Source organism: Ambystoma mexicanum, chromosome 7q, assembly GCF_040938575.1.
Source record: "Ambystoma mexicanum isolate Mex_15411 chromosome 7q, UKY_AmexF1_1, whole genome shotgun sequence".
Lineage (NCBI taxonomy): Eukaryota > Metazoa > Chordata > Amphibia > Caudata > Ambystomatidae > Ambystoma > Ambystoma mexicanum.
This window is the reverse complement of record NC_090941.1, coordinates 899,705,178-899,732,423: the sequence shown is the minus strand read 5'-3', so window position 1 is coordinate 899,732,423 and position 27,246 is coordinate 899,705,178. Positions and strand designations below refer to the sequence as shown.

The 27,246-nt window shown below is 44.7% G+C and overlaps 1 protein-coding gene across 1 annotated transcript in view; it reads left to right on the top strand.

Moving 5' to 3' along the window:
• HIKESHI (heat shock protein nuclear import factor hikeshi) overlaps positions 1-27,246 on the top strand; it is a 168,908-nt gene that overhangs the window by 20,442 nt on the left and 121,220 nt on the right. The window contains exon 2 of the mRNA XM_069639739.1: positions 21,323-21,560. Coding sequence (XP_069495840.1) covers positions 21,323-21,560 — 238 coding nt within the window. The remainder of the gene's footprint in view (positions 1-21,322; positions 21,561-27,246) is intronic.

Sequence of the window (27,246 nt, the reverse complement as noted above, 5' to 3'; positions counted from 1 at the left end):
ACGTCCTCTTCCTCCGGCCGCCATCTTGGAATCCACAATACACAACTTTTAACACAACCTAGGAAAGTGTTGCCCCACACGCCATCACCCTCAGTCATCTTTTTCCTATGGCCTTCTTCTGGCTGCCACTTTGTTTCTCAATATTCTCCTGGCTGCAGCACCTGCAGTGCTCACTTGGGCGTCCTATGCTCCACCACCTAGGAAAAACACATCTTCATCTTCCTACTCCTGATTCATCATCATTATTGGACATTGCCTTTATTTATTCACATTTTTAAAGCCCTCACACAGCCTGCGGGCATCGAGGGGCTGTTACAGGAATTGTTTGTTTTCGTTGCGTAGTTGTTTGTTTTATTTGCGTATTTATAACGTGCTTAAATTCCCAGAGGTTTCTAAGCGCGGACCCGGGGATCGAACCTGTGTTGCTTTGTGTCGTTTTGCTTCCAAGGGGAGCACGTTGCCGCTAAACTATCCTCCCGGGACATTGAATCATCAATCCTCCAAAATAGGCATCGGAGTGTTCTTGGTAAGTGTTGTCCAGGTTGTGGTGCCGGATGACACCAATACCTGGGAAAAGTTGAAAAACTGTCTTATTACTAGTTGCAGAAAAAACTGTCAGCTGCCATGCAATTAAAAAATTGTAGGCATTTGTGCCAAATAGGTTTATCTTCTTACCTAAAGTAGACTAGGTCGTGCTGTCTTATTAGGTGTCCACAGCATATGGATGTTATAGAAGGGTAGTCTTTGTGGCTGCACCTTGCAAAAATAAAAGAATAGCTGCGGCGCTCTCATTTGCCGGTATGTAAAGCATTAATTACATTTCAATGAAGCGTTCCGTGCAGCCGTACACAGAAGATTATGGTTCTGTCTCTTACCTGGTGCAGAGACAACTTCTCTCGTCTTGTCCACTGGGGGTCCCTGCGCATCCACCACACATGGAACGCTGCTGTTACCATGGAAGCAGCAGCGCCGGGACCTCTAGTGTGGATTAATACTGCTACGTCATCACGTACCAACGCAGTGACGTCTCTATTGGATCCACTTACAACGTTGCTTGTCGCGTACTTGCGATCCCCAAACGGGTCATGGGAAATGTAGTGTATGCCATTATTTAGCCGTGGTTTGTGTATGTAAGAATAAACTGTGCAGCATATATTTACTTGAGAGGTGCCATGATGTAGCGGACAGGTATTAAAAAGACTTGGTGCTCTCCCTCACTCGATGTGTTGCTCTTGAATGGTGACATATGGTTTTATTTACTTAATAACCAATAATGATAAAACTAGTCCTTAAAGTAATTTTATCTCTTATGGCGGCATATACTGGATGCACTCAATCCTTATGCAAACATTAGAGTGATATTAGCACCTCACTTGTATTTGAGCAGTGTGTTTTGGAGCCCGAGAGTTTCTCCATATGTTTTCTTACTGGGTGGTGATATTCTACTTTAAAGCATATTGTGGCGTATCTGGTCTACATATGTGCAATGTTGCCAAATAACACCCGTGTCCTGGCATCGATTGTGTCCTGTTGTATTTATGTAAATACTCACCAATTTTTACTTTTGCTAAGTATATCATATCATGATGTTTCATATGTTGGTGCTGTCATTATGTAGTTGCCTAACTACGATATGGTGTTACAAAGATGGCTATGTCCATACATTACACCGGAGTATGTGGGCTAGGTATAGCATAGTTCTTATTCTGGCAAATAAACATTAATAACTTAATCTCAATGAACGGAAGCAAGTTCATAGGAAATAATTCCAATCCAATACCACATTTTAAACCATTCAGAAAAACCGTATCCAGTCTATCAATCCATTATGCTTCTCTCTGCTCAAGCTTGTTAGTTCTACTTGTTCTCAGGTCTTTCTTTCTAATTACTTCCAATATTTGAAATTTAATTTGTTCCAATTGGTGTTTATGTTGATTAAAATGTCTGTCTAGTGGGCGACTGTTGGTTCATGGTCCTGATCGATTTGTGTTCATTTCACCTGATGCGTGCCTTTGGGCTCATCTGGCCCACATAACTTAATCCACAAGGACAGTTAATCGCATATACCACATTCTGTGTGTTACATGTTGCGTAATCCCGTAGTTTCACCTTTTCTCCTGTTCTTGAAAATGTGATGATGTCTCTTTTGGTTATGTTATTACAGCTATTGCATGTTAGAAGAAAGACTCAGAAACCTAAAAACCCTGGTAAATACCCATGTCTGTCAGGTTGTGTTTTAACTTGTAGATCCTTGAGATTGTTGCTCCTTGTGAGTGCAAAAATAGGTTTTTCCGCGAACAGGTTCTGTAGTTTGCTATCACAGTTCAATAAAGGCCCGTGCTTCAGTATAGCTCGTTTAATTTTAGTAAATTGGATTCTGTATTTACTCACAAATACCAATGGTCCATTGAGTGCAACATTTGTTGTTTTTGATGTCAGAAGTGCCTGTCGATCTTTGTTGTCAACCTTAAATTTGTTTGATATGCTCATGGATTCCGCCTCCGACTGTTATCGTGTTGACAATCCTTTTTACTCGTAAGATTTGGCTATATGGTAGACTTTTAATTGTTGATGGTGGGTGAACGCTTATCATATGGAGCAAATTGTTCCTGTCGGTGAGTTTGTGGTAGATGTTTGTTTCAAAATGTTTATTTCAAACCCTGGGGCTTTGGGTAGAATCTGTACATGGAGTAAGTGGAGACCTGGGCACCCAATTTCAGATGTAAACTGTATCCTATTGTTTATCAAATTTAGGTACGCAAGGAAAGTTGTGTTTCACTGGTGCCATTCCATATAAAAAAGATAGCGTCAATATATCCTCCCCAGTGTTGTACATACTTATGCCAAACAGGGTGATGAAGTATATGATCCTCTTCAAATTTCAACATAAAGGAGTTTGTCTAGGCTAGGCTTTCCATGGTGGCCCCCATTGCTGTTCCACTGGTCTGTAAGTAAAACTTAACTTCAAACTCAAAATGTGCATTTTTGGGATATAAATTCAAGAATAATCATGATCCATTCCTTTGAGGATCCAACTTCTTCTTTGAGTAGTATCCATTCTACTATTTGTTGGCCTAAATGGTTCAGAATTGAAATATATAAACTGCATACATCGATAGTTACTAAGATATCATTTTGTTCTATCTCAATGCTGTTTAATCTGTTCAAAAAATCTGTGGTGTCTTTGATGTGTGATGGACATGTCTGTATAATTGGTTGCAAAATCTAGTCAATATAAATGCCCAGTGGTTGTAAGATACCATTAGTTGCTGCTACAATAGGTCGTCCTGGAGGCTTGCGTAGGGATTTATGCATTTTTTGGTAATGAGTAGAAATGTGGTACTTTTGGATAGCACATTGTCAAAAACATTTTTGTTTTGGCATTACTCCAGTGTCTGTAACATTCCTCTCAGTAGTTTGCTGTATTCATTATTACATTTTCAGTCTCCCCCTTTATCTACTGTCATTACCCTTGCCCCTGGCCCTCACTGGCAAGTCAGCCTTCCAGTTAGGGCCTGGTCGAAGGCCTTAAAACCTCACCCAAGACCCTCTTGGAGTTGGTTATGAGCCTGGCGCCTTTTTGGCGCCAGGCTCATAACCATCATGAAGACCAACATTTACTTGGGACTATTTAACTTGGGGTGGCTCAGGGGGGGTTCAGACAACCTGGTGGCACACACATAGCTCAGTTGCAAGGAACGGAGCTATGTGGTCTAGTCTTTTGGGTGTGGCAGGCCTGGGACTATTTTACCTGGACTACTTTATCTGAGACTATTTAAACCGCACCCAAACAGCAGAACATGCTTTGCGTTATTCTGCTGTGGGCAGCGTAACGCTCACCGTGTCCAGTTATTTGATGCCAGTTTACCTGAAACCAAGGACCTGCAGAGAGAGAGAGAGAGAGAGAGAGAGAGAGAGAGAGAACACACGAAAGCTGCCTGGAACAGTATCATGTCTTCAATCCATCGCCAACTTCAGTTCCACTCACCTGAAGGTATGAACTCCATCATCTGGCACCACATGCATCCTGGAATACCATAACCTGGGAAGAGGAGAAAGAAAGACAGCATTAGTAAGCGTTTACTCACGTTTCCTCCCGAAGGAAGAAAGCCACAAAATTCTTACCTGGGTAGTCCTCTCCTGGTCAGTATCATTGCTGGAACATTACGGCGCTCGGCGAGGAACATCGCAACCTGCAAGGAGAGTGAAGACCTAGGTTAGCGACATAAAAGGCGAAACAGCGCCGCACATCACGCATTACTCACCGGACAACATCGCTTACACCGCGCTTTTGCCAACCTGCCCATGCTCATCTTCAAACTGCATGACAACATCAAAATACCTTTCCATACCTAAAAGGAAAGAAGCAAAACATTATTATTCGAACTAAGAGGAACATAAGAACTCCATATAAAGACTGTAAAGCAGCAAACCTACGGAGTCTCAGCAGGCCTGGATTCCCTCAGGGGGGCTTTCACAAGTGAAGTAACTTGGTTGCTGCTCGCCCCCCACATCTACGCGCCCCTGCCACGAGGAGAAGGACGGAGAATCCACCTTTTACAATATTAAGGTGAGGAGAGGGCCCAAGGGGTAGGAAGGAGTTGAGGCCAAGGGAGGTGGGAAAACATGAGGACAATCTGGTATTGAATCCAGCTCTCCTATATTGCAGACCCATCTTTAACCAGAGACCTTACCAAGGGACCGGGAGAGGGTTTGAGAGTGCAAATCATCCAACCAGGGCTGGGTGGCATCCCCCTGGATACCAGGTGAGCGTAACATCTACTGTAACGCTCACCTGAATACCTCGGAGGCGCAGGTCTGGGCTGGGGGTTCTCGGAGTCTTCTAGGGTCACGCGCAGGCCTCGAATGCCACCCTGGAAAGGCCCTTTCCTCACTGAGATCTTGATCTGAAGGGTGAGGTGTCTGCAATTATGAGAGCAAGGGGTTAATATGGATATATAAGCCTGACTGGGTAAGCTGCCTCCCCTTCCTGGTACTCCCAAGTAGTTTGTAGGCTAAATGTGCTCACCTTATGTAGGTGAAAGCAGAGCTCTCCATCCTGCGTCTGTGCAGGGGCGCCGAAGCCAGTTACTTCACTGGTTAATTGTCCAGCCTCTTGGTTGCAGAGGATGAAGATTTGGAGCTAGGCCGTTGTTAGCAGCACGAACGGCGGTTGCTTGAATATGGAGGTCCGGAGAGCGATGGAATGGCGAAGGTATTGCAGGCAAGTAAGTAGAAAATGTCAATTCGAAGTTAAAAGCACTTCTTAATGTCTCTTTTCCTTTTTCAGGTCGAGAAGAATGCAGCGCAGGTAAGGAAAGTTTCACGGAGGTTTACTAACCAATGTCTTTGCTTCCACAGGGTGCCGGAAAAATGGAAAGCTGCAGCCCGTGGCTTGAGATGCACCGATGGACTGGGTAAGTGCTCCGCTGGTTTTTATCTCGTGCTAACCTGGTGTTCTTTTCCCTTTTCAGATGCTGCTGAAGACGAAGATGGTATTTCGGAAGGTAAGATTGCGGATTTCTCTTCCCCAGATGCAGACGTTGAAGATTCTCTGGAGCTGACACGGTGAGCGTCCTGCTGCTATTGCAGAATAACGTGAAGCACGTTGCTCTGATCGGGCGTGGTTTAAATAGCTTATTGGAGTGCTTAGGTGTCTCCTTCCACAGCAGCCTCGCCCAGGTAAGAAGTCCCAGCTTCCAGAATAGTTCCAGTATCCAGTCCCAGGGAGTGGTGCTGGCCACACCCAGAAGGTAAAGTAGTTCCAGCCATGGATGGATGAGGATTTCATCCTGCAGGTGAGTGAGCAGCATGGTCTGCAGCAGGTAGGTCCACCCAAGCACCATTCCTTACATCATGAGCCCGGCACGTCCTGTGCCGGGACTGGGTCCCCTTATGAGCCTGGCGCCACTGGCGCCAGGACAAGGTCCATAAGGCCCCTATGGGAGCCGATGGGTGCCTGGAAATGAAGTTGTGACCCAGCTTCCGAGGCAGTTGGGCTAAACCTGACTCCTTGGAGGCTGCGGTCATGACATCTACTGAACGGATCACTATATTTTCATCTTCATATAAGTGTCTAATAATAGAGAGTACACACTTTTTCGGGGCTTTGTATTTTGGAGCTTTGAGTGAGATTCCTTTAAGTTCTTTCAATACTGTCTCGTGGAAGACATAAATGGTTCCATGTGGAAGTGGGGGGACAAAGTTGCTTGTAGGTTGTGATTCTAGGAATGCTTTTTCTGCCCTTGTTGTTTCAGTGTCTATATTTGCAAAGTATGATTTGAGTTTTAATGTTCTTATAAATATAACTATCTCAATCTTGGTTTCAAATAGTTAAGACCCATATGTAGGCTCAAAGTTCAAACCTCTTTGTAAGATACGGGTTTCCGTCATATTCAAACGTCTATTCAAGAGATTGATAACTAAGTTCTCCTGCTTGGGTATCTGCTCTGAAAGCCCGATTGTTCTGGTCTTTCGCCTCAGCCCTCAGTTCTTATGGATCTGACACTTATGGACGACCACGGGGTCTTACAGAGAGAGGCAAAGTGCCCTGACTTGTGGCATTGCCCACACGGCCGCCCCATCGCTATGCACCCTCGGATGTGCCGCATTTGTCCGCTACAGTATTCGCATGCTTGACGTATTGCTTCTTCCTTTTCGGTTTTTATGGCTGTTGCACTTCCACCCCTCCGCTCTTCTTATTATGACCTCGGACCACATACACTTCACCATTTTCAAACCCTTGATGGCATTCTCATCGTAGCCGACCGTGTTGTGGCCAACTCATGGGCTCTTCCCAACTCCACATCCTATATAGGGGCTTCCCTGGCACTTTCAAGATCTGAGTGCGCAGCTTGTTGGAGTGGTACAACAGAATTATTTGGCCTCTGAGCTCTCCATCTTCATCCACGAAAGTACAAGTAGCAGCCAGCAGGCGAAGCCTTGTGTAAAACTAGTCAAGTGGCTCATTTGGGACCTGGATCGCTTGCCGTAATAAACATTTCAAACTCAACGTTTACCATTGGTGCAAAATAGTCTGCGAGTGCCTTTCTCGCCTCTTGGTATGTTTCAACTCCCTTGGGCAGTTACTTATAGAGTTTATGGACGTCACGCCCGGCATAAAATAGCAGAAGGTTCTTCCTCTTTGTGTCATCCACTATCTCAGCTGCCTCGTAAAACATGTCCACTCTCTCTAGCCAATGCGCCTAGTTAGCCCCCAGGGATGTAGGGCTCCCTTTCGTATCAAACTCTGGTACTGGGTAGCCATGAAACAGGACCTCTGGGTTGGACTGATCCGCCCACTCCCTGTCTTGGTGCTGGAACGTTACTCGCCCGATGACCGGGCCCTTGCATGTTACCCGGCCTTGGTGTACTAAATAAGACATTGCTGCATGTTCCCCCACTGAACCTGGGGTCTTTGTCCTTCCTCTCTCCCCATTTCTGCGCCCCCCCTTTAACCTGGCATCCATGGGGCCCCAGACCACATCGTACAAGCATTCTCAGGGAAAAGAGCGAAGGCAGATGAGATGGTAGCACTCCTCGTTGTTGAAAATACCTGTGAGTCATATCCGCAGACTTTTCCAATCGACTTCCTCCTCCCTGGATCGCTCTGTCGATGTGACACCCAACATGTACCACGGCCCAAGCCCTATGCAGGGCAGCCAACCACAACATCATGCATGTTATTTATACTGTCTAACAATGATAGGGGTACCCCATTCGTGGTTCAGCTATGGTTAGGGTCAAGTGAAAATATGAAACAGACATTTCCAAGAGCTGCAAAAAAGCAAATTTGTTGAACTGAATTGAATCTTAGTAGCTCTGCTAGTTGTATCCTTTAGGTAGATTTCCAAATATTAGTTTCCCTTTCTTTAATTTTTTAAGGGTCCAAATGTAAACATAAAGTTGCTAGAAAAACACATTTATTACCCAGGAAAATGATAATGGAAAATGAACAGGTATTAGCCTAGTCGTTATAGACAAAATGCATTGGGTAAAGATGTACGTTCTGTGAAAAACATAAAAACTGATTTTGCATAACAAAGACAATTCTAATGTATTATACAGACATAAATCAAAAAGTGATATTTATACTGTGCCCATCACCACCTTGTCCGAGAGGTGGCGTATTGTGACCCCTCATACTATAGTGTCACCAGACCTTGTTCTGATGCAAATGACGTGTTGAGGGCTGTGGTAGTAATGGGGGGATTAGTCAGTCTACAAATAATTTAGTGGAGGGGCGGCACATGATTATGCTTGTGGTAGAAGGGGTGGTGTTTCCTGAACTGTTAATTAGTTATTGGTAAGCTTGAGTAAAAGTTTCAAGAATGTGTAGGCAGTTTTATGCTACCCCCAGTCCTCCCTACTCGTAGTCCTATCCCTTAGTGGGCCTATAAAACCCCTCCCCAACCCCTAATCCATCTGTGTTTTCTGTCTCCGACAGTTCCATGTGTAGTTGCAGATCTTTTGCTGGTCCCCGCTGTTTGTTCTGGTAAGTGGTCCCTGGATTCGTGCTGTTGCAGGCCTCATACCTGCGCTTCCTCCTTCAGTGGGGCAGTGGATTGCTGTAGGGAGCTCCTCTTCTGGGGTTGCCACACTGTAGCGGATGATCCGGTGCTCCGCCCCCTCCCCTCAGGATTACTGCGCAGCTGGTGTTTCCTGCTGTGAGGCCCCACCCCCATGTGTAGCACGGTGTTGCTCCAGGCTGGGCCTGCTGATGCCATTACATGGGGCCGCCTACAGAGCGGTTCAGGTGCCTCCAATTTGGCCTTGTTCTTTTGTTGGATATGCAGACTCTCCTGCTGGCACATATGTAGCCTGGTCCCCTCCCAAGTGGGGCCATGTTATCTCGGATTGGTGGTTGCCGCTATATAAGCGGGCAGACCTTTGTGGGGGTGGCTTGCTACCATGTCTGGAAGGAAGTGCACTGAGAAGAGGAAAGCATGCCTCGGGCTCCCCATTAAATTCTCCCCAGAAGAGGCATAGACATCACAAACATAGGTGCTCTAGGTCTCCCCGAGCCCTTTCAGAGGCACAGATTGTCTCTATGGTGACAGTCTGTGGCTGAGGCACTTCGTGAGCAAGGTGTGAATGCTTCCGTTAAGGGGGAGCCTGCTACCGTGTGTACATACCCTGTATCTACTGGTGCTCCTCTGGGCTTAGTTGATGATGGGGGGCCTTACAGGATGGGGGCCCTTCTGACCCAAGTGTGGAGGTGGAAGCTGTGTTTGCTGGGGAGTATGTGAGGAAGGGAGGACTTCAGAGGGATCCTGGAACATATGAGATATAACCTGTAGTTCCCAGAGGATAGAACAGGGTCAACGCGCTGGTCTTGGGACCAAGACCACGCAGAGCAACAGAGGTTCAAATTCCGGATCCGCGCTTGAAACCAAACCCAGGGGTGGTATTGGGCGTGTTATAAAAAAAAAAAAATAAAAAAAAAAATAGTTCCCGGTAGAGGCACAGGTGCTGGATAAGAAACTCTTAAAACAATTCAAGGATCTCCCTGCCTCCTCTTCCTTTGCATGAGGATATTGAGAATGTGCTTCTGAAAGAGTGGCGGGACACTGACGGGCCCTGTTTTCCGCACTAGCTTTTTAAGCTGTATCTCTTATCTGATTTTGACGCCAAGTAACCCGTCAATCTCAATGTTGGACGCACAGTTGGATCTGATTGGACAGCATAGCTTCACTCCTGATGAAGGGACCTCAGCTGAGCCTGTGGACTATGGGTCCTTGTGACGGACATACTCATCGATTAATCTCATCATTTGGGATGGGACTTATACCTGTTACGCAGCCCAATTGCTTCTTGTGGATTTCCTGTCCTTGTTTGCTACTCTACAGGAAGGGGGAATACATTTCCCCCCTGCTGGAGATGATGGAACACTTTGAGCGAGGTCTGCCACTTGTCCAGTTGGCGAGAATTGACAGCGATCTGGAAGGCCTTACAAAGGTTCCAGCGGAAGGTGACCGGAAGTCTTTAGATCGCCTATGCAGGTACTTTCCATCGTCGGTGGACTGTTTTGCTTTCACTGATGGGGTCTCCCATGGATAGACCTATTTGCCTCAGAGGGCAACTCTCCTCCCTTAGTGCAGCGCTCTGCATCTGGAACCTTCAGTGTGGCTGGTGGATGCTCCCTTAGCCCACTGGACGGAGGGTCTGTTATATGCCTTCCCTCCCCTCTCCTGTCAAGGGTAATCCAGAAGATTCACCAGGAGGCATGTAGCGTCATCTTGAGTCTTCCCTTCTGGCTTCGGATGACATGGGTCCCGCTCCTGCAGGGTCTGGCGTCCCGGCCTTCATTTCATTTTCCGGCTTGTCCTTCTAGCTCAGCACTTTCCCTGGTCTCGGTTTGTCCCCTCCGCCTGATGGCCTGGCAGTTGAATTGAGAGGTCTTGTGTCCCAGGGCATTCCATGTTGCATGGCTGCGACGATCCAGAGGTCCAGGCACCCTTCAACTCTGCCATCAAATAGGCATCATTGGGCCTCTTTCTAGGTGTGGTGTTTGGCTAGAAACGAGCTTCCAATATCATTTAACCAATGTGAGATGCTGAAGTTTTGCAAGGATGGCTTTATTCCGGGTCTCGCCGTTCCCCCGCTTAAGGCGTCGATTGCAACCTTGTCAGAAGTGGGTCAAGCATCTCTCTTGGCCTCCAGCGTCATCCTGCCAGATCTCTTCTGCCTACCAGGAATTTGGTACAGGTCCTACACGAACTCCAGAAGCCACCTAGAAAGTATTTTTCGAAGTGGCGGTTACTTCAGGGAGACGTGTCGGGGAACTGGGGGCTCTCCTGCTTAGGGAGCCCTACCTCCGATTCACCCCAGAGATGGTTATTCTGCACCCTGAACTGGTCTTCCTGCCTAAAGTTGGTTCCTCTTTTCATCGGAACCAGGACATTGGCTGGTCAGCCTTTTTTCCTTTGCCCCAAACTGCAGAAGAAGGAATGCACACCCTGGATCTGATCTGGACACTCTATCTGTGGATCACACTGCATCCTTCGACTGTGCTACTTGCTGTTTGTGGACTATGGCAGCCCCTCCAAGGGGAAGTAGCCAGCTTCCTTCACCCTTAGCAAATGGATGCAGTCTGCCAATAGGATTTCCTACTCTATGGCTGATGTCCCTCCGCCCTCCCAGTCCTTCCACAAGGCCAGTCTACTAGGGGAATTGCAGGTTCATGGCCTGATGCGCACGCTGTGTCCCTCAAGGATATTTGCAATGCTGCCACTTGTGCCTCTCTGCACACCTTTATATGGCATTACTGATTATCCTTCGGCGGTGACCGCTCTACGGTCTGAAATCTTGCACCTTTCACATGCTTGATTCTGTTTTGTATTAAACACCCCTGGCATTCTGTCATCTGTTTGCCTTGTATTTTGTTCAACGGGGCAGCAAGGATAGGACTGCACTGCTTGTTACGTCTGCAATCTGTTAGGACTGTGACAAGGAGGGAGAACTGGGGGTAATGCCAGGATTACGTATGGTAATCTTCATTACCCCAGTCCCCCTGGTTGGTCACAGTCCTTGCGCCCCCGTCTCCCTCTCCTAGCCATGCCTGAAAGCTGCCCCGTCCTTACAAACACTTATGGAGGGGGCAGAGAGGGGTTTTATTGGCCCACTGAGGGATAGTGGAAAAAGTGTTTAACAGGGTATTCTAGCGGCTGTCTGGAAGGTAGACACACCTTCAATATGGTAGGATTGTGACGAGTAAGGAGGACGGGTAATTAAGATTACCTTACGTAATCCGGGCAATCAAGACTTTACTGTGATGTGATGGCAGTATCTAGACCAGAAGATATCTGGTGCCAAATATGGTTGGTCTGTGTGGTTGCGTGATAGACTTGAGATCCTCAAGCCGGCCCTAGTAGTGTAGAGGCTTTCACCAGATTACTTTGCAGGGAACACTCCCAGTAAGAAGGGAGAAAATGGGGGTTGCCAAGCCAGCTGCAGATGTGTTTGGGGCATATATTACACATGCATACCTTAGGAGCCATGCCCATTGCACACGATCAGCAGTACTACCGCTCTATAAACCTAAAGAAAAAGCAACCTTGTGGAGTAACACAGAATTTCATACTAGTTCTATCATTCTTCAACATTTATCTCAAAACATTGGCTGTCTATCAGTTCTTTCAACCTCAATTATTTCACATATGCTGACGACAACTAAACACGCACACACTTAAGATTAGGAGACTACTTCAACAAATCGGCACCAGCAGTATGATAAAATTACTGAATGGATGGATGCAAATAGACTAAACTCAAAAACGGACACATTATCTTGTAATGCCAAAAAATGTCCCAGACTCTGTCCCTTTAAACCACACTGGCACAGAAAGTGCAAAACCTGGCAATCCTTAGATTCAAAACTTGTGTTCATTGCCGAACTCATTTAAGGTCACTATGTTGCATCATAGACTTCTTCACATTCAACCACAGAATAATGAAAATCAATGCATTGAACATATCCCTTCTCGGCTACCTCCATGCTAACAAAGTATTTCCACATCTGTTGACTTGAGTGTTCAAAATGTAGAGCCTTGTGTTCGGACTGCAGCACCAGGGTCACTTATCACCAGCAATTTAAACCTCCCGCTGGCTTCCCATTCTACAATGGACTGAATTCAAATGCATCGTATATGGTTCATTCCATGACTCGGGCTCTAGCTTGATACTCAACATATTTTTAAAAAAGCATACATCTAACAGAAATTTTAGGTCGGCTGACAAAAATATGTTGGTTCCAACCGAAGTCTGTCTCACAAAGCAGGTATTGAAACAAAGTGTTGATGAGCATAAACTAAAAGCAGCTCTTGTGTTTAGTTGTTATCCAGTGGTGAGGAGCTACCTTGATGAACTAGTACATATCATGCTGGACATCTAACTTCTACATGAGATGGAAACTATAGCTTTCTGTCAGTTTCATATGGCCAAATATGCTTTCACTATGTTCTAGATGTTTCCCAATGCAATTTTTTATACAAATTCCGAAACACAGATAATATCACTTTTGTATATTTTTGCGCAACTAGTTGACCTGGGAGTCAAGTATGTCTTGGTTGCACTTGGTGACATGCTAACCAGGCTCTTCTAGGCTACAAAGCAGAGCTAAATAGCTATCGGCAATTTCCATTCCCTGGAAGTAAAGACAGATTTGTGCTTTCTCAGTTCCCACCAGAAATCTTGGTAACTTCCTTCCTGCACACATCTGGGTGGCAACATGGTTTTCAGGAAGACTTTGAAAACCTGGTTGTACCCATCCTCTGATTTAAGTATTGGCCCTAGGTCCTTGATCTCCCTTGAGCAGCAAAATAAGTTTGTGTGAACGATGTGCTCTTCATGTGTTATATAAAACATACTTATTGAACTAAGCACTTATATTAAAGTTGTTTCCTTTTACTGTATTAGAATAATGACATTTTAAGCATTTTATTGTAGTGTTATCATGCAAAAAGTTTCTAATTTAACTGAATCACACAATTAACGAATTACAGATGGACCTCCAGCTTTCAACCATTCTAATGTATCTCATAACTTCAAATACTCTTCTATCCTGATGACAATCAGATGGAATGGTGACATGTCTTTCAGGGGGAGAGACAAAAAGGGGCAGTCAGTCCCTACTGTTTCTGGTGGCTCACACAGGCCTGTAGACGAGAATTAAAGCTGGGAGTATTTTACTCCTTAGTTGGGAGTGGAGACTAAATTGTATTTTAATAGAGTATTGTGAGGTGTCCGAAATGCGAGACGAATACAAAGATACATTTTTCTCAAGATTTGCCACTCAAAATAAAAAGGGGTTTTAACAAAACTTTCCAAATCCTGATAAGAGAGGTCACTGCCTTGCAAACTCAAACTAAAGAAAAATGACCTAGTGTCCAAAATATCTCTGTCCGTCACACTAATAGATGCAATATAATTATACAAGGAAATGATGGCTAACCTTTGGTTCAAGAAAACAGTTTTGCGATTCCTTGTGACCAGGGATGTATTCCTCTTCACCAATTCAGGAAAACCTGGCTTACAGTTCTGTTTCAACAAAGTTCTGTTCAAAGAAATAAGAAAGTATTTTCCAACCACAAATGTCAGAGATGCCACAAATGTCCTTTTCACCGCAGTTGGTTGATAACTCAACTCAAACAAGTAAATGTCTTTCACAATATCCCGTCGACAGGATGATCAAAATTCTCCACAAAACACAGGTTCAAACCCAAATGCAATTGTCCTGTTATCCTTTAACACTTCAAAGGAACCACTTCTTGTCAAGATAGCACTTCAATCTTTAACAACACTAATTGTGAAAATAAAACCCTTTCTCAGGATAGCAAAAAGCGACAGTGATGCCACTTCTTGTCAAACAAATGATAGAGTAAATGGCATTTCTTAATTCAACCATGTTTCTTTCCACGTATCTTTCTGTCATAAATATATTAAACCCTTGTCTTTTCCTGGTCCACTCGCCTGCCTGGACTAACTACTATATGCCCTTCCCTGGTGTACTCCCCTTCCAGGAAGAAAACGCCTACAACTACCTTCAAACTTGATGGTAATATTGATTCCAGTGTTTTTGACACAAATCTCCCTTTTAAGGAAGTTTGGCCAAAACTGCCTTCTCCTTATAGGCTCTTGACATCCTGTGTCCAGTTGTCTGCAGACTGAGAACAGGATGTACACAAATTATTCTCAAAAGTTCTCTCAATTACTTCTAGACATCCTCCTGACTGATAGCAGTTTGGGTTACAAGCGTCCTCTACTTGAAATCCCAAAACGGAAGAGCTGTGCCCTAGTGGCCTTAGTATGGTTTCACAGTCACTGGGCTGTTGGCAATGTGAGATACAATATTTCCTAGAAGTGTATCTCTGAAAAGGGGGTTTATGCTTTGGTAATGTTTTCTCACAACTTCTTGGCTGATGGTAATGTTGGTTATGATCTTTTCTCAGTGGTTGTCTTGGTATGGTATGCCAGTAGCCTCTTGGCTGCGCATAGTATTGGTTAGAGGCTTTCCCCACAGATAGTTCTCCCAAAGTCTGTTGGCAGCCTCATGGCTGTTGGTAGTACTGGTTATAAACTCTCCCCTCTCGTAGTCCCTTATAAGGGAACTACTTCTTTGCCACTTATCTTTGTTTTCTTTAACTATTCGGCATTCAGTAAATAAGTTTTGCTTGGATTTTTCAACTGTTCAGTATTCAAAATTATTATTTTGAAACAGTTTTCGATTATGGAGCACCCCAGCGGCAGCATTCACTCTCTGCCAACTCACTGGTTCTCTGCGGCGGCTCCCTTTTGCTGTTGGGGCTTCGCAACTGTCCTTCAGTGTTCGCTCTGTTTCTATACATTAAATACTGTAGTTTTAGAAAATATTTTTCTATTAATGAAAACCTTTTTTGTAGCTAGCCATTCGCAGAAATGAAAAGCATTTTCTTTGTCATAAAGGCAAACTTCATGTCTTGCAGCACTATGACAGAGGTCCTTTTTTGTAGAATGTGCGGTCAACGCCACTGGTCTGAACACATCAACTGAGCAGTAGAGGTGACAACAATGGGCAGGCACATGTGTATATGCTTCTCCCCATTTGTATTTGTTTGGGTTTTGGCCATATTATAGGTAGTACAATAGGCCGGTAAACTGCTTATTGTAAGTCCTGGGTCTGACTAAATCTCTAAAGTCTATTCTTTCAACCCCTATCTATTTTTGCAGCATTGAGCGGTTCACATCCTCCGATGTGATAGAATGCAATGCCAACATTATGGTCTTCTGATATTCACAATGTCCATGAATGCCTTAGCCCCATCTGTTGGAGTAGTTTCTCCCCTGCACCATCTACCTGTCCAAGCCACTTCTGGCAAAATCCATATGTACCTGCTACAATCAAAGCTGGCAATGGAGCCACCCATCTCGAAGAAAAGCAACAACTATCGGTTCCAGGTGGCTCTGCCACAGTTATTCCCCTTTTAAGCCCGATTTTAGAAAATGTCTATTTGCCATGGAAAGGCAAATTCTGTGCCTTTTTAAAAACTGAAAAACACGCTCCTCTTAAAAAGCTGATTCTATCATTGAAATGCTCCTCCGTTTGGCCGAAAGGAATACAAATATCAGCAGAGATCACTCGGAGGATTCGAGTGGTCGTATGCCTTTTGAAACACGGGGATCTCAAGTTTGCCTGACTTCTCAAATATTCTGAAATGCTTTACTTGGCAGCGGACTGTGGCTGATATGTTGAAATGAGCCCAATGGGGGCAACGGGGGACGTGCGACTTTGAGAAGGACAATGTGCGTGGGAATGTGCGATGTGCAGCGAGGAAAGCCAATTATACACAGGGCCAACAAATTCATGCTTGCATTCTTATATATGGTTTTATGTATAGTAAATGCAAAGATACCAACTGTCCAGATGTTTTTGAGCTATGCCACTCACTCGCTCATGAACCCAGGATACTTCCGCAGTGGTGGTGGCGGCATGACTAGAAATTGACATGCAAGCTTTGGTCTACCGATAGCCATGTTTGAGGCAAATGTTGTATATTGTTGTAGTAGACGGTCTGCATAAATATGATATCTCAAGGTTAGATAATTGATTGAGACTTTTACAGCTACAGTAATATGTCATGTATATGTCATTTAGCAAACCCTGTGAGCTATGCTGCAGGGTGCTGCCTGCACATAGAATGGAATAGGGGCGAGGTGGTTTCATATGGGGAGAATGTGCTGTTTGAATACTCAAGGGAAAGATGATCTAAAGGACTAAAGCTGAGATCATTGTGTCACTCCTTAGTGGGAAGGAATGTGGAATTCTAAAAAGCAAATGGGAAGTTGTAAGGTTATTAGGCAAACTTAGGGGTGTTGGCGGAAGTAGTGAATTTGAAGGAATTGAGGTAATGCGCATGCAATAAATTGCGTGGGGAGAAATGATGGATGATATTAGCACACTACAACGAGAGGTTGGTGAGACAGTCAAATCGCCATAGACTGAAAATGTCCCTTTAAAGCTAATTCTGTGCCTTGATGGTACCAGAACATTAAAGGGATTGAAAAGGTTAATTGAAGGGCTGGAGTGATAGTAGTGGAATGATAACAGACAAACAAGCAGTTGGCTGTCCAGGAAGTAAGACTGGGTGGGAACAGAATGTATGTGGTGTTTGTGGTGATTCAAAAGGGGGTGGGGGTAGATGCTAAGTATATAGTGCTTTCAAGTAGAGGCGCAGACTGGGGAAGATTATAGTTCTGAACAATTGTTATAGTGTAGATATTGTGGCTGAAAATCATTCTATGAAAACGCAGAATGGTAAGGCAAAGTCATTTAGGAAATCTTTTTTGTGTGTTTTGGTGAGTGTTTTTGTTTTGTGTTGTCTGTTTGGTATGGTGGTATATTTCACATCAGGATCTGGTAAATGCATGGATATGACTGGCTTTGGTTAGGTTCCTTAATCGGAACCTAAAGGCGTAATGATACAATTGTATATTATTAGGGCCATTATGAAACCTTCAGGAGTTATGCTTGTTAATCAGAGGAAGGGGGACATAAAAGGGAAGGAAAGGAAGAGCAAGGGACGTAGGCAGTGAGATGAGCGAGTTGACATTCTGCTCATGGAACGTTACAGGTTTAAATAATCCCAGGAAAAGGAAGGCGGTAACACTGAGACTAAAGAGGGAAAAGGTGGATGTGGTCTTTTTGCAAGAAACTAATTTATTGGAAGAATCAAAGTCCGATGACCAACACAAGGTATAATAAAAGTCAAGAGGAGTGGAATACTATTTTGCAGAGGATTGGATACGAGTGTGTAGAGAGTGACTGTGGATGATGGAAGAGTGATTTTGGACGATGTAAAATAAGAGGGGAATGTAATTGCAATAGGATCCATCTATGGTCCCTGTGCTGCGGGGAACAACTTTTTCACGAAAGTATCAATGTTGAAGAATATGTGTAGAGAACATATTATATTAGGGGTGATTTTAACTGGATCGCTCGGCACAGTGCCAACAAACGGCGGAGAGTTCAAGTAGAGCTTTTGGAGACCTTTTGACTTAGTTGATGTATGGAGAGCTTTGCATCATGGGGGGAGTTTTTTTTTTTTTTTTCTCTCCAGTCCACGATTCATACTCTAGAATAGATTATTTTTTAATCTCTGAAAATCTAATTGCAAAAGCTGTTGAAGTAAACATACTGGAATGTGGACTGTCAGATCATTCTATGATTAAAATGTGCTGGCTTCTTTAAAATCATTTATCAAGTCCTTTTATGAAATAAAGGCTCAGCTGATAAATTAGTGATCTGGGATAGCTTCAAGGCAGCTATTCGGGGGGAATTGATGAATATTACATCCCGTACAAGGAAAACGGGGATGATGGAATTGAAACGTCTGGAGAGTAGGTTAAGCGGGCTACAGAAGAAATTTCAATTGTCAAGAAGTAGTGAGGATCAGGTGGAGATGGATAGGGCGATGGAATCCCTGAAGAGTGAAATGTATGTGCAGAGTGAGAGAGGCCGGTTCTATATAAAGCAGAAATACTGGGAACAGGTAGATGAGGGTTACTTGCCAACAAATTGAAAGGTTTAATTAATAAGGCATATGTTAAAGAAATAGTGAATGAGCATGGAATATCAAAGGTGAGAAGGGAAGATATAAATGAATGTTTCAGGAACTGTTATACATTCTTGTATATTGAAACCCAATTTCTGACTTTTTTTAAGGAAAATTAATTTGCCAAAGTTGACTACTGCGCAAGCAATAACGATTGATCAGCCGATCACGGAGGTGGAGATATTAAAAGCTATTGATAGCTTAAGTCGGTAAATCCCTTGGCCTGAATGGGCTACCAGTTGAGTTCTACAGAGCTGTTGGGCCTCAATTACCACAGTTGCTATGTAGCCTACATAATCATTTTATGGCAGAGGGTTTATGTGTCCAACGATGCGGGAGGTGTGTATTACAGTATTCCCAAAACCAGCTAGGGATCATACTAAATGTGAAAATTACAGGGAAATACATTGCTTAATGTGGATGCAATAATATTTGCCAGGATACTGACCAATCGGCTGGACATGTGCATTGGTGGACTGCTTGAGCATTGCCAGGTTGCGTTTATGCTTGGGAGGCATGGCTACGATCATATTAGAACTATTATAGATTTAATGGGCTCCCTAGAGGTGAAGTAGGGAATATTCTATTAATCTTTATGGATGATGAGAAAGCGTTAGTCAATTGGGGCTTTCCAAACTACACGCTTAAGAAAATGGGCTTTGGAAATGCCTTTCTGAGAACTACTAAAGCTTTACACTCCTCAATCAGTGCAAGAATATGGTTAAATGGAGAGCTCTCTGCTTCTTTTCCGTTGACTAGGGGTACCAGACAGGGGTGTACGTTATTGGCCCTCTTCTTTAATCTGGCATTGGAACCCTTGATAGCTTATATCCGATAGGAACAAGGACTACGAGGGCTTAGAGTGGGGGATAGGGAAATTAAAGTACTATGTTACACGGATGATATGACGATAATATGGGCGAACCCAAAGGAGGGTGGGGGTAAGCTTAAGAGTTTGATTAAGGAGGTGGGTTGCCTGTCGGGTCATTAGATCAATTGGGAGATATCAGTGGTTTTTCCATTGGTTGTTACTCATACGCGCAGTGACTTGAGTTCATGGAATTGTCAGTGGGCTACAGAAAGTGTGAAGTATTTTTGGGTCAATCTAGTTGAGATTTGAAGAGGATGGTGGAATTTAATGAAGCCAGAATAATTGATGTAATTTGGAAGGATGTGTTAAAATGGGATTAATGCTTAATATTTGGGCTAAGGTCAATGCAATCAAAATTGTGCTTTTGCCCAAAGTTCTTTACATTATTCAATCTATTCCGCTTAAATTCCCGAAGTAGGTTATTAGACGCATTGAAAAAAAGAATTCAACATTTTCTTTGTGGTGAATGCACAAGGCCTACAATTCCACGGTATGTCCTGATGCAGCCTGTGCGTGAGGGGAGGCTTTGGGTATCCAAATTTGGAGGATTAAAGGCCTAATCTGGTTGCTAAATTGCCTATAATGGAAACAACTGGAGATGCATTGAGATCTTTTATGACCAATGAAGGAGAAAATGTATGGATTCATTATGAGGCATTGTTATGGCACAATCTGGGGCTACAGATTGGAAACAAGACCGTATGCTGGCGGAGTTGGTTAACGAGAGGTATTTTAAGGGTGCAGGATGTGTGGAAAGATGGACAAATGGTCCCTTTTGGCACACCCAGAACAAAATTTGGTCTAGGGAAGAGCGAGCAGGGTCATTATAGAGAACTGGAGTCTCTTCTCCCACACAAAAGGGGAATGTTAAACAGCTCTATGAAAGATAGGCCGATGTATGGTCTCGACCTATCTGAAGTTGATGCCAATGGAGTGTTCATGTGTGACTTCATCGGAAAACATGCGGCAGGCATGGGTGAAGGAACTGGGCAAGGACATAACAAAAAAAAGATTGTGATAACTTGATAAGAATAGGCACCAATTCTAAAATGGATTTGAACTTACGATATATACGTCAACAGATTCTGTCTATACTGGTCTCCAGCACGGATGGTTAACTTAGGTATGGCTAATGATGACTCATTCTGGGGTTGTGGCCAAAAAGGGTGTAGTACCCTATTACATATGCTGTGGGATTTTCCGAGAGTGGTGTGATTTTGGGGCGATGTTTTGAACAGGCTGGACATAAAACTGGGAGTAGAATTACCAAGGTCGTTATTCTCAACATTCTGCTCTCAAACACTGGGAAGTGTATGGTAGCTCGAGAACATAGTGGGTGGATTAATAGAGTATTGATGGTGCCTGCTAAGAAAATCGAAGGGTATGGAAATCGAGGAAAAAGCCAGATGTGGAAGGTTGGTTATCTGATTTGCGAATCTTGGCTTGTTATGAGAGAGGTATGCTAAAGAAACGGGAACAAGAGGGCAAATATTCTACAATATGGGCACCATTTGATGAACTGTATAGTTGAGGCAATTTTCATTGTAGTAAAGGGTCGGTAGACGTGAAGGATACACAAATAATAAGGAACTATGTCTTGTTGTTTGTTTATGTGTTGCCTAGCGTTGTAATCTCTGCTAAAATGTTGTACTAGCAAATTTAACTAAATTATAGTGAAGATTATAAAATGTTGTTATGGTTAGTGTAATTAGATGAGTTGATACAGTAAGAATTTAGTAGTTGAAGTGTATTCCATGAATGTTATGGATATGTCAATCTTGTATTTCTTTAAAATTATGGTGTTTTAAAAAAAAAAAAGTAACCACATAATCTTTCAACTTAACTTTGTATTTTTGCTCTACAGGTTCAAACCGCTGTGCAGCAAATAGCAGAGGATAAGTTTGTGTTCAATTTACCAGACTATGAGAACATCAACCATGTTGTGGTGTTCATGCTTGGAACAATTCCTTTTCCTGATGGAATGGGAGGGTCAGTCTACATTTCATATCCAGACCAGAGTGGGATGCCAGTGTGGCAACTATTGGGATTTATCACCAATGAGAAACCAAGTGCCATTTTCAAAATTTCGGGCCTAAAATCTGGTAAGGAATACCCATTACAGGTCATCCATATGTTCTTTGCTCATCCTTTTCAATCACAATTGCTGCTTTTTAAAAATCTTGGCTCCCTATTGTATTTGACTTTGCACTGTTCTGTTAAAGCTAATCGTTAGATCTACACGAGCATGTCGAGTACATAAAGTTGCCTATCTCTTCTAGATCTCTCACTATTGATTACATTGTGATTTTGTTTTCCTAAAAAGGTGTTGCGTTAAAGTTTATGGATTTCTAAAATTGATGGTCCCCTTTTTATGTCTCACTGTACCAAGACGTAACGTGTTTGTTCCTTTTTTTCTTTTTCTTTTAACCTTTATAAGACGATCATGAAGCGAGCAGCACAGTCTTGCACCAAACTATAAAACGGAGACATTACAGATTGTATATCCTTGAGAGGAAATGACATGCAAAAATAATCTATGCAGCACATAGGAATAGAAGTAGAACATGTGAAGCGTTAGCAAGCTGAGGCAGAGGCATTGCCCCTCCACTGGTATCATCAGAGCTGGAGTGAGCCAAGTATAGGCTGAGTGGGTTCCAAATGTCTTTGGGGCGACATGTGGATGGTACGGTTAAAACCTAACCCTCCTCACTTTCATTCATTTAGACCAATTTGCGTAGCCACTCCTCACTGCTGCGGGAATATTTAGACCAGTATTTAAGTATACACCTCTTTGCGACTGCGCATGCAATGTTAAAGAAACAAGTAATCACGGAGACTTTTACTATGTCCCCCAACAGGTATTTGAGCAGTGAAAGGCATGGGGCAGTATCAAGCATAGCATCAATTATTCTTGCATTCTGGCCCCAGATCTCCAAAATCGGGGGACACAACCAATACATATGGAAGGAGTCTGCCTGTAATCCCTCTGACCCCCTGCATTTCACACAGTTGCTGCGTGTATCCTGGGAAAATCTGGCCAGTCTGGCTGGCGTGAATAAGTGGTTCAACACTTTGAACTGAGTCAGCGTAAGACCTGCGTTGAGGGAGACTGCTTTGGTTAGCTGACAGCATCTTTTCCACTTCACCTCATCCAACGGCAACCCCAGATCCTTTTCCCAGACAGCCTTCATAGTGTTCCTTGGTGTAAGGTGTGTTTCGAAGAAGGCTATATAAACTGGGACACCCCTCGCTGTGTCCCAACCACACAAGCACTCCTGAGTCGCTGGCTCGATAGAAAAAGAGGACAATTTTCCACGAAATGCCTGTATCTGACAGTACTGTACTATTTGGGGGGGGGGGGGGGGGGGGGAGGGGCGGCAACGCCCAACTTATAAGAGAAGTCCTCCAAGGACACGAATTGCTAGCCAGCGAACATGTCACCCATAGTTAATTGACCCGGTGCGTCGCAAGACCTTGTAAGCTCCCTGACAAACGTAGGAGTGATGCCAGGGAAATTTCACCACAGCAGGACTGCCTTGTTGTAGGTTATTTGCATCTCTAGCTTGCGGAATACCCTGGTCAAAGGTACAGGAGTCTATATACCGGTCACTATATTTTACTGATTTGATGTCAGTAGTAGCATAGTGTTCCACTGGTAGATGCATCACAGTGGGGTCATTAACATACCAATATCCAGCAAAGTGGGGCTGGCCAGCAGAGTTCAAAGTCTGGGGCCACCAGACCACCACACTCATACGGGTTGTGCCAACTTATCCTGGCCGCCCCCAAATGAACACCGTCAACAGCGTCCTAATCTTGGCCAAGAAGGCCCTCCCCGGCCAGATGGGGATATTAGAAAAAAGTAAAGCAACTTTGGACAACCATCTTAAGCCATGAGATCCGCCCACATATTGAGATCGGGAGTATCGTCCAAAGTGAAAGCTTTGTAGCCAGCTGGTGCAAATTTACTTCGTGATTGTCTGTATAGAGTGACCGATGGTTGTTGGAAATCATGATCCCCAAATACCCAAACTGAAGCAAAATTCCCTGAGATAGACTACTTGCTCAGTGGAAGGTGTAAGAGGAAATAACTCGGATTTAGTGCTGTTCCAATTTGTACATTTGAGTGTTGCGTGAATTAATGTATGTCACACATGATCAGATCAAGTTTTTGCTCTGGGTCACGGATATAAAGCAACACATTATCTGCGTACAGTGAAATTACCTGGGGTGGTCTAGATAACCTAGTCCCTCTTTGCTCATCAGAATCACTGACTAAAGCTGTTTGTAGCTGTAGCGTGAGTGCGAATAACAGGGGAGAATGTGGGCATGCCTGTCGGGTGCCCCTTCCTAATGGGAATAGAGATGACGGTCTGATTTGTTCGAACTCTGGCCAATGGGCCAGCATACAGCATCTGAACACATTGCAAGTAATAGCGTCCAAAGCCAAATTGGCGGAGGACCCCAAAACAAGTAGCGCCAAGAGACCGCATCAAATGCTTTCTCAGCATCTAGCGATGCTGTAACAGCTCTGGTCTGGGGGTTGATTTGTGCCATCATGCTAAACTGTCACCTCAAATTTAAAGCGTTGGACCTGGAGAGAAAAAAGCTACATTGGTCAGGGTGTATTAGCTGAGGCGGAAGCAGACGTGTAGCCAATATTATAGCAAACACCTTTGTATCTGTTTTAATTAAGGACAACGCTCTATAGGAGGTCACATCATGTGAGGGTCTGTGGGACTACAATAGTACATTTGTAATTGGCTCATGCATAGATGGGGGGGGGGGGCGGTCACCTCCTGTAAGAGATTCTTCCCATACTTCAACAATCTAGTTCTGTTGCAATTCTTTATAAAGCTCTGATCCCAACCCATCAGCGCCCAGTGTTTTACCAGAGGATAGCGACTTCAAAGCCGCCACTACCTCCTCAATTCTTATGAGCTGCTCAAGAGCTTGTCCTGCTTCAGCAGACAATGTAAGTAGTTCAATGTCCGACAGGTATCGGGTAAGATCATCGTCTGATACGCTATCACAATTAGCATACAAAGTAGAATAGAATGTGGAAAAAGTGTCATTGATATCACTTTCTTGCACCAGCATCGTACCGTCCAGCCCTGTATACTAGTGGTAGGTCGACAAAAGCTCTCCACCCTAGACAGTCGGGGCAGCAGCCGTCCTGCCTTATCCCCTTCTCCATGCCGCCTGACCCTAACGGGAGTGATCATGTGGCGGACCGCCCTATCGGCTAGATCCTGGAACTTCACCAGCGTGTCCCGATTTGTCCCAGTATACACACGCACTGCTTCCTATCATGTTAGTATTCCAGGTCCCTTATAACCGACCCTCAACCCCATTAAGCTCCCACCTAATATCTCTGAGAGCACCCGTGGACATGGACAGAAACAGCCCTCTCACCCACACTTTGATTGTTTCCCGTAATGTGGATCGCAGCTGCACTGATCCCTCGTTGAGAGTAAAGAATTCAGCTATGTCGCTGTGCAATGTCTCAACAACATTTGACTCTTTCAGCATAGCCGAGGCCATTCTCCGGAGAGGACATGTTCTAGGGCAGTTCACAAACAACGACGACGACAAAGCCACAGGGGAATGTTCAGATAGCGTTTAGTGGTACATGCTACAATGATGAACCATAGACAACAGCTTGGGGGTGAGTAACCACAGATCTATACGTGACCCCCAAGTCATGAACTGACGAATAGAAGGCGTATTCCCTCTCCTGTGGGTGCATGTCCTGCCAAGCGTCAACCAGCGGAAAGTGCAACAGCTGGTGCAGTGTCTGGGCCTCCCTAGACAGGATCCGCGGGGAACTAGATGGTCTGTCAAGCTGATTATCAAGGATTGTTTTGAAATCACCCCCCGTCCCCATTATCCATGCCCCATCTGCAGCCCCCAGTGCATCCGAGGCCTGTTGATAGAACTCAGGGTCATCGACATTTGGGCCAATGCATGGACCAAACTGACTTTTGAGGGATCCTCACTATTCTGATATTATTCCGGCAGGAGCAAGACTCTAGTTCAGGAGCGAGACTCTAGTTGATCACATTTCGAGTGTATCACCCGGAGCTCTTTCTTGCAGGTCTGTAGATCGTGGCCATGTGCCCCCACTATTTCTTCCAGGTTGCCAACATGCATCACCACCACCATAATCCGACCACTCTCCTTGTCCAGTTTAGTGCACATGGAGTGGACACTATCATCAAGCTTGGAGTTTACCAACGCAAACCTGGCCTGCATCGCTGACGTTTAAGGATCCATATTGGGAGTGCATGGTGGGCCCCCCTCTGGCTCAATCAATGTTGTCTCAATCACTGTAGCATCTTTGTGCGGGGTACTTGTAAATGCGTCGATGGGGCGCTTACTGTGATTCCTGTTCCCACGGGACATGTATGCCGGGATCCAAAGCAAGAAAAGGGGGCCAATTCAGTATTGGAGGGCACCTCTGCACGTGTCTAAGAATCTGTATACAAGTACCAAGTCGAGTCTGGGACCCCACTGCCTCGCAGTAGCCCAATGTGCCCATACATATAGGAGCCCCAACAGTATGGGCCCAATATGGAAGGAGGTGGCAGTGACCACTACGCACCTCAGAGAAAGCTGCCCCACCTGGCCTTAAGCACAGGGCAGAGATGTGCCTACAATGGTGGTGTTGACTCCAGGACCGCTGCGCTGCAGTAAGTACCCCACCATCCGCACCAGCAATCAAGGATCTCTTCTCCAGGCCACATTGTGCGTTATTGGAGTAAGTGTAAGCTCCCCTCTCGGGGTGTGGATGGCGAGGTTAGAGTAAAGCTCTCGCCACATTCAGGAGCAGCAGTGGCACCAGACCATGCCCCACCAATCCTCCAATAGCATCAGGAGTCCTATGGCGAAGTCTTGGCGTTAAAGGAATGGTTTGGTCAGAAATATTATTGTCCCTATGGTTCGGCCATGTGTTTTTAACCATAATTCGATCGATCGTACAAACATTTCCTATGCACCTTACCCGAGTTTTCCTCTCTTGAACACCAGCAAAATTAGGCAGCAGGGCGTGGCCATCTTGTGATAATCTTATCACTTGCCGCATTGCCCTGGGTGACCTGTGTTTGCGGCACTAAATCATATCCCCCGCCCCTGAGCCTGACATCACTAGACGCGTACCGCCTATTTCACAACGCCAAAGCACGTCTCGTGTCAACATTCTCTGCGCCTCAGCTAATGACGTGTCGCCATGGAAACGGCAAGAAGCCTCTTTCCTCGATAAGTATGAACAGACCGTTTCACAACACAAAACAGCAGATTTTCTATTCCATTCCTCTCACTGAATTTCTTTGAGTATTATGTGACTCGTTTCTGTGCTCTTGCCAGCTACCTTTGTTGCTTGTAGCCCGTGTGAACAGATACCAGTACCACTGCTATAAATTATTTTCGTTTGTTTACCACACAATGGCAACAGTAATGCCCTACCTGTACGAGCCCGAGTATTCAGAGGAGGAATTACTGGAAAGAGAAAGCTGCGTAAACAATGGGGATTTGGACAACAGTTGGGCCGACGTTTCAACAGATGAAGAGCCTGCCCCTAGTCGCATGGACGGTGTTTCCACCTGGTGTACCTGTAATCGGTGCGCGCTAATGCCAACCGAGGTGGAGAGCTGCTGCTGCCGAGAAAACTCTGGATGCTTGTCCTACATATCGCAAGGCGATACACAGCCGCAATGCGTTAACGAGCTGCCAGACTTCACGGCAGTCTGCCTCACATGGTCCGTGTTGAGGATTTTGATGGTGCTTATG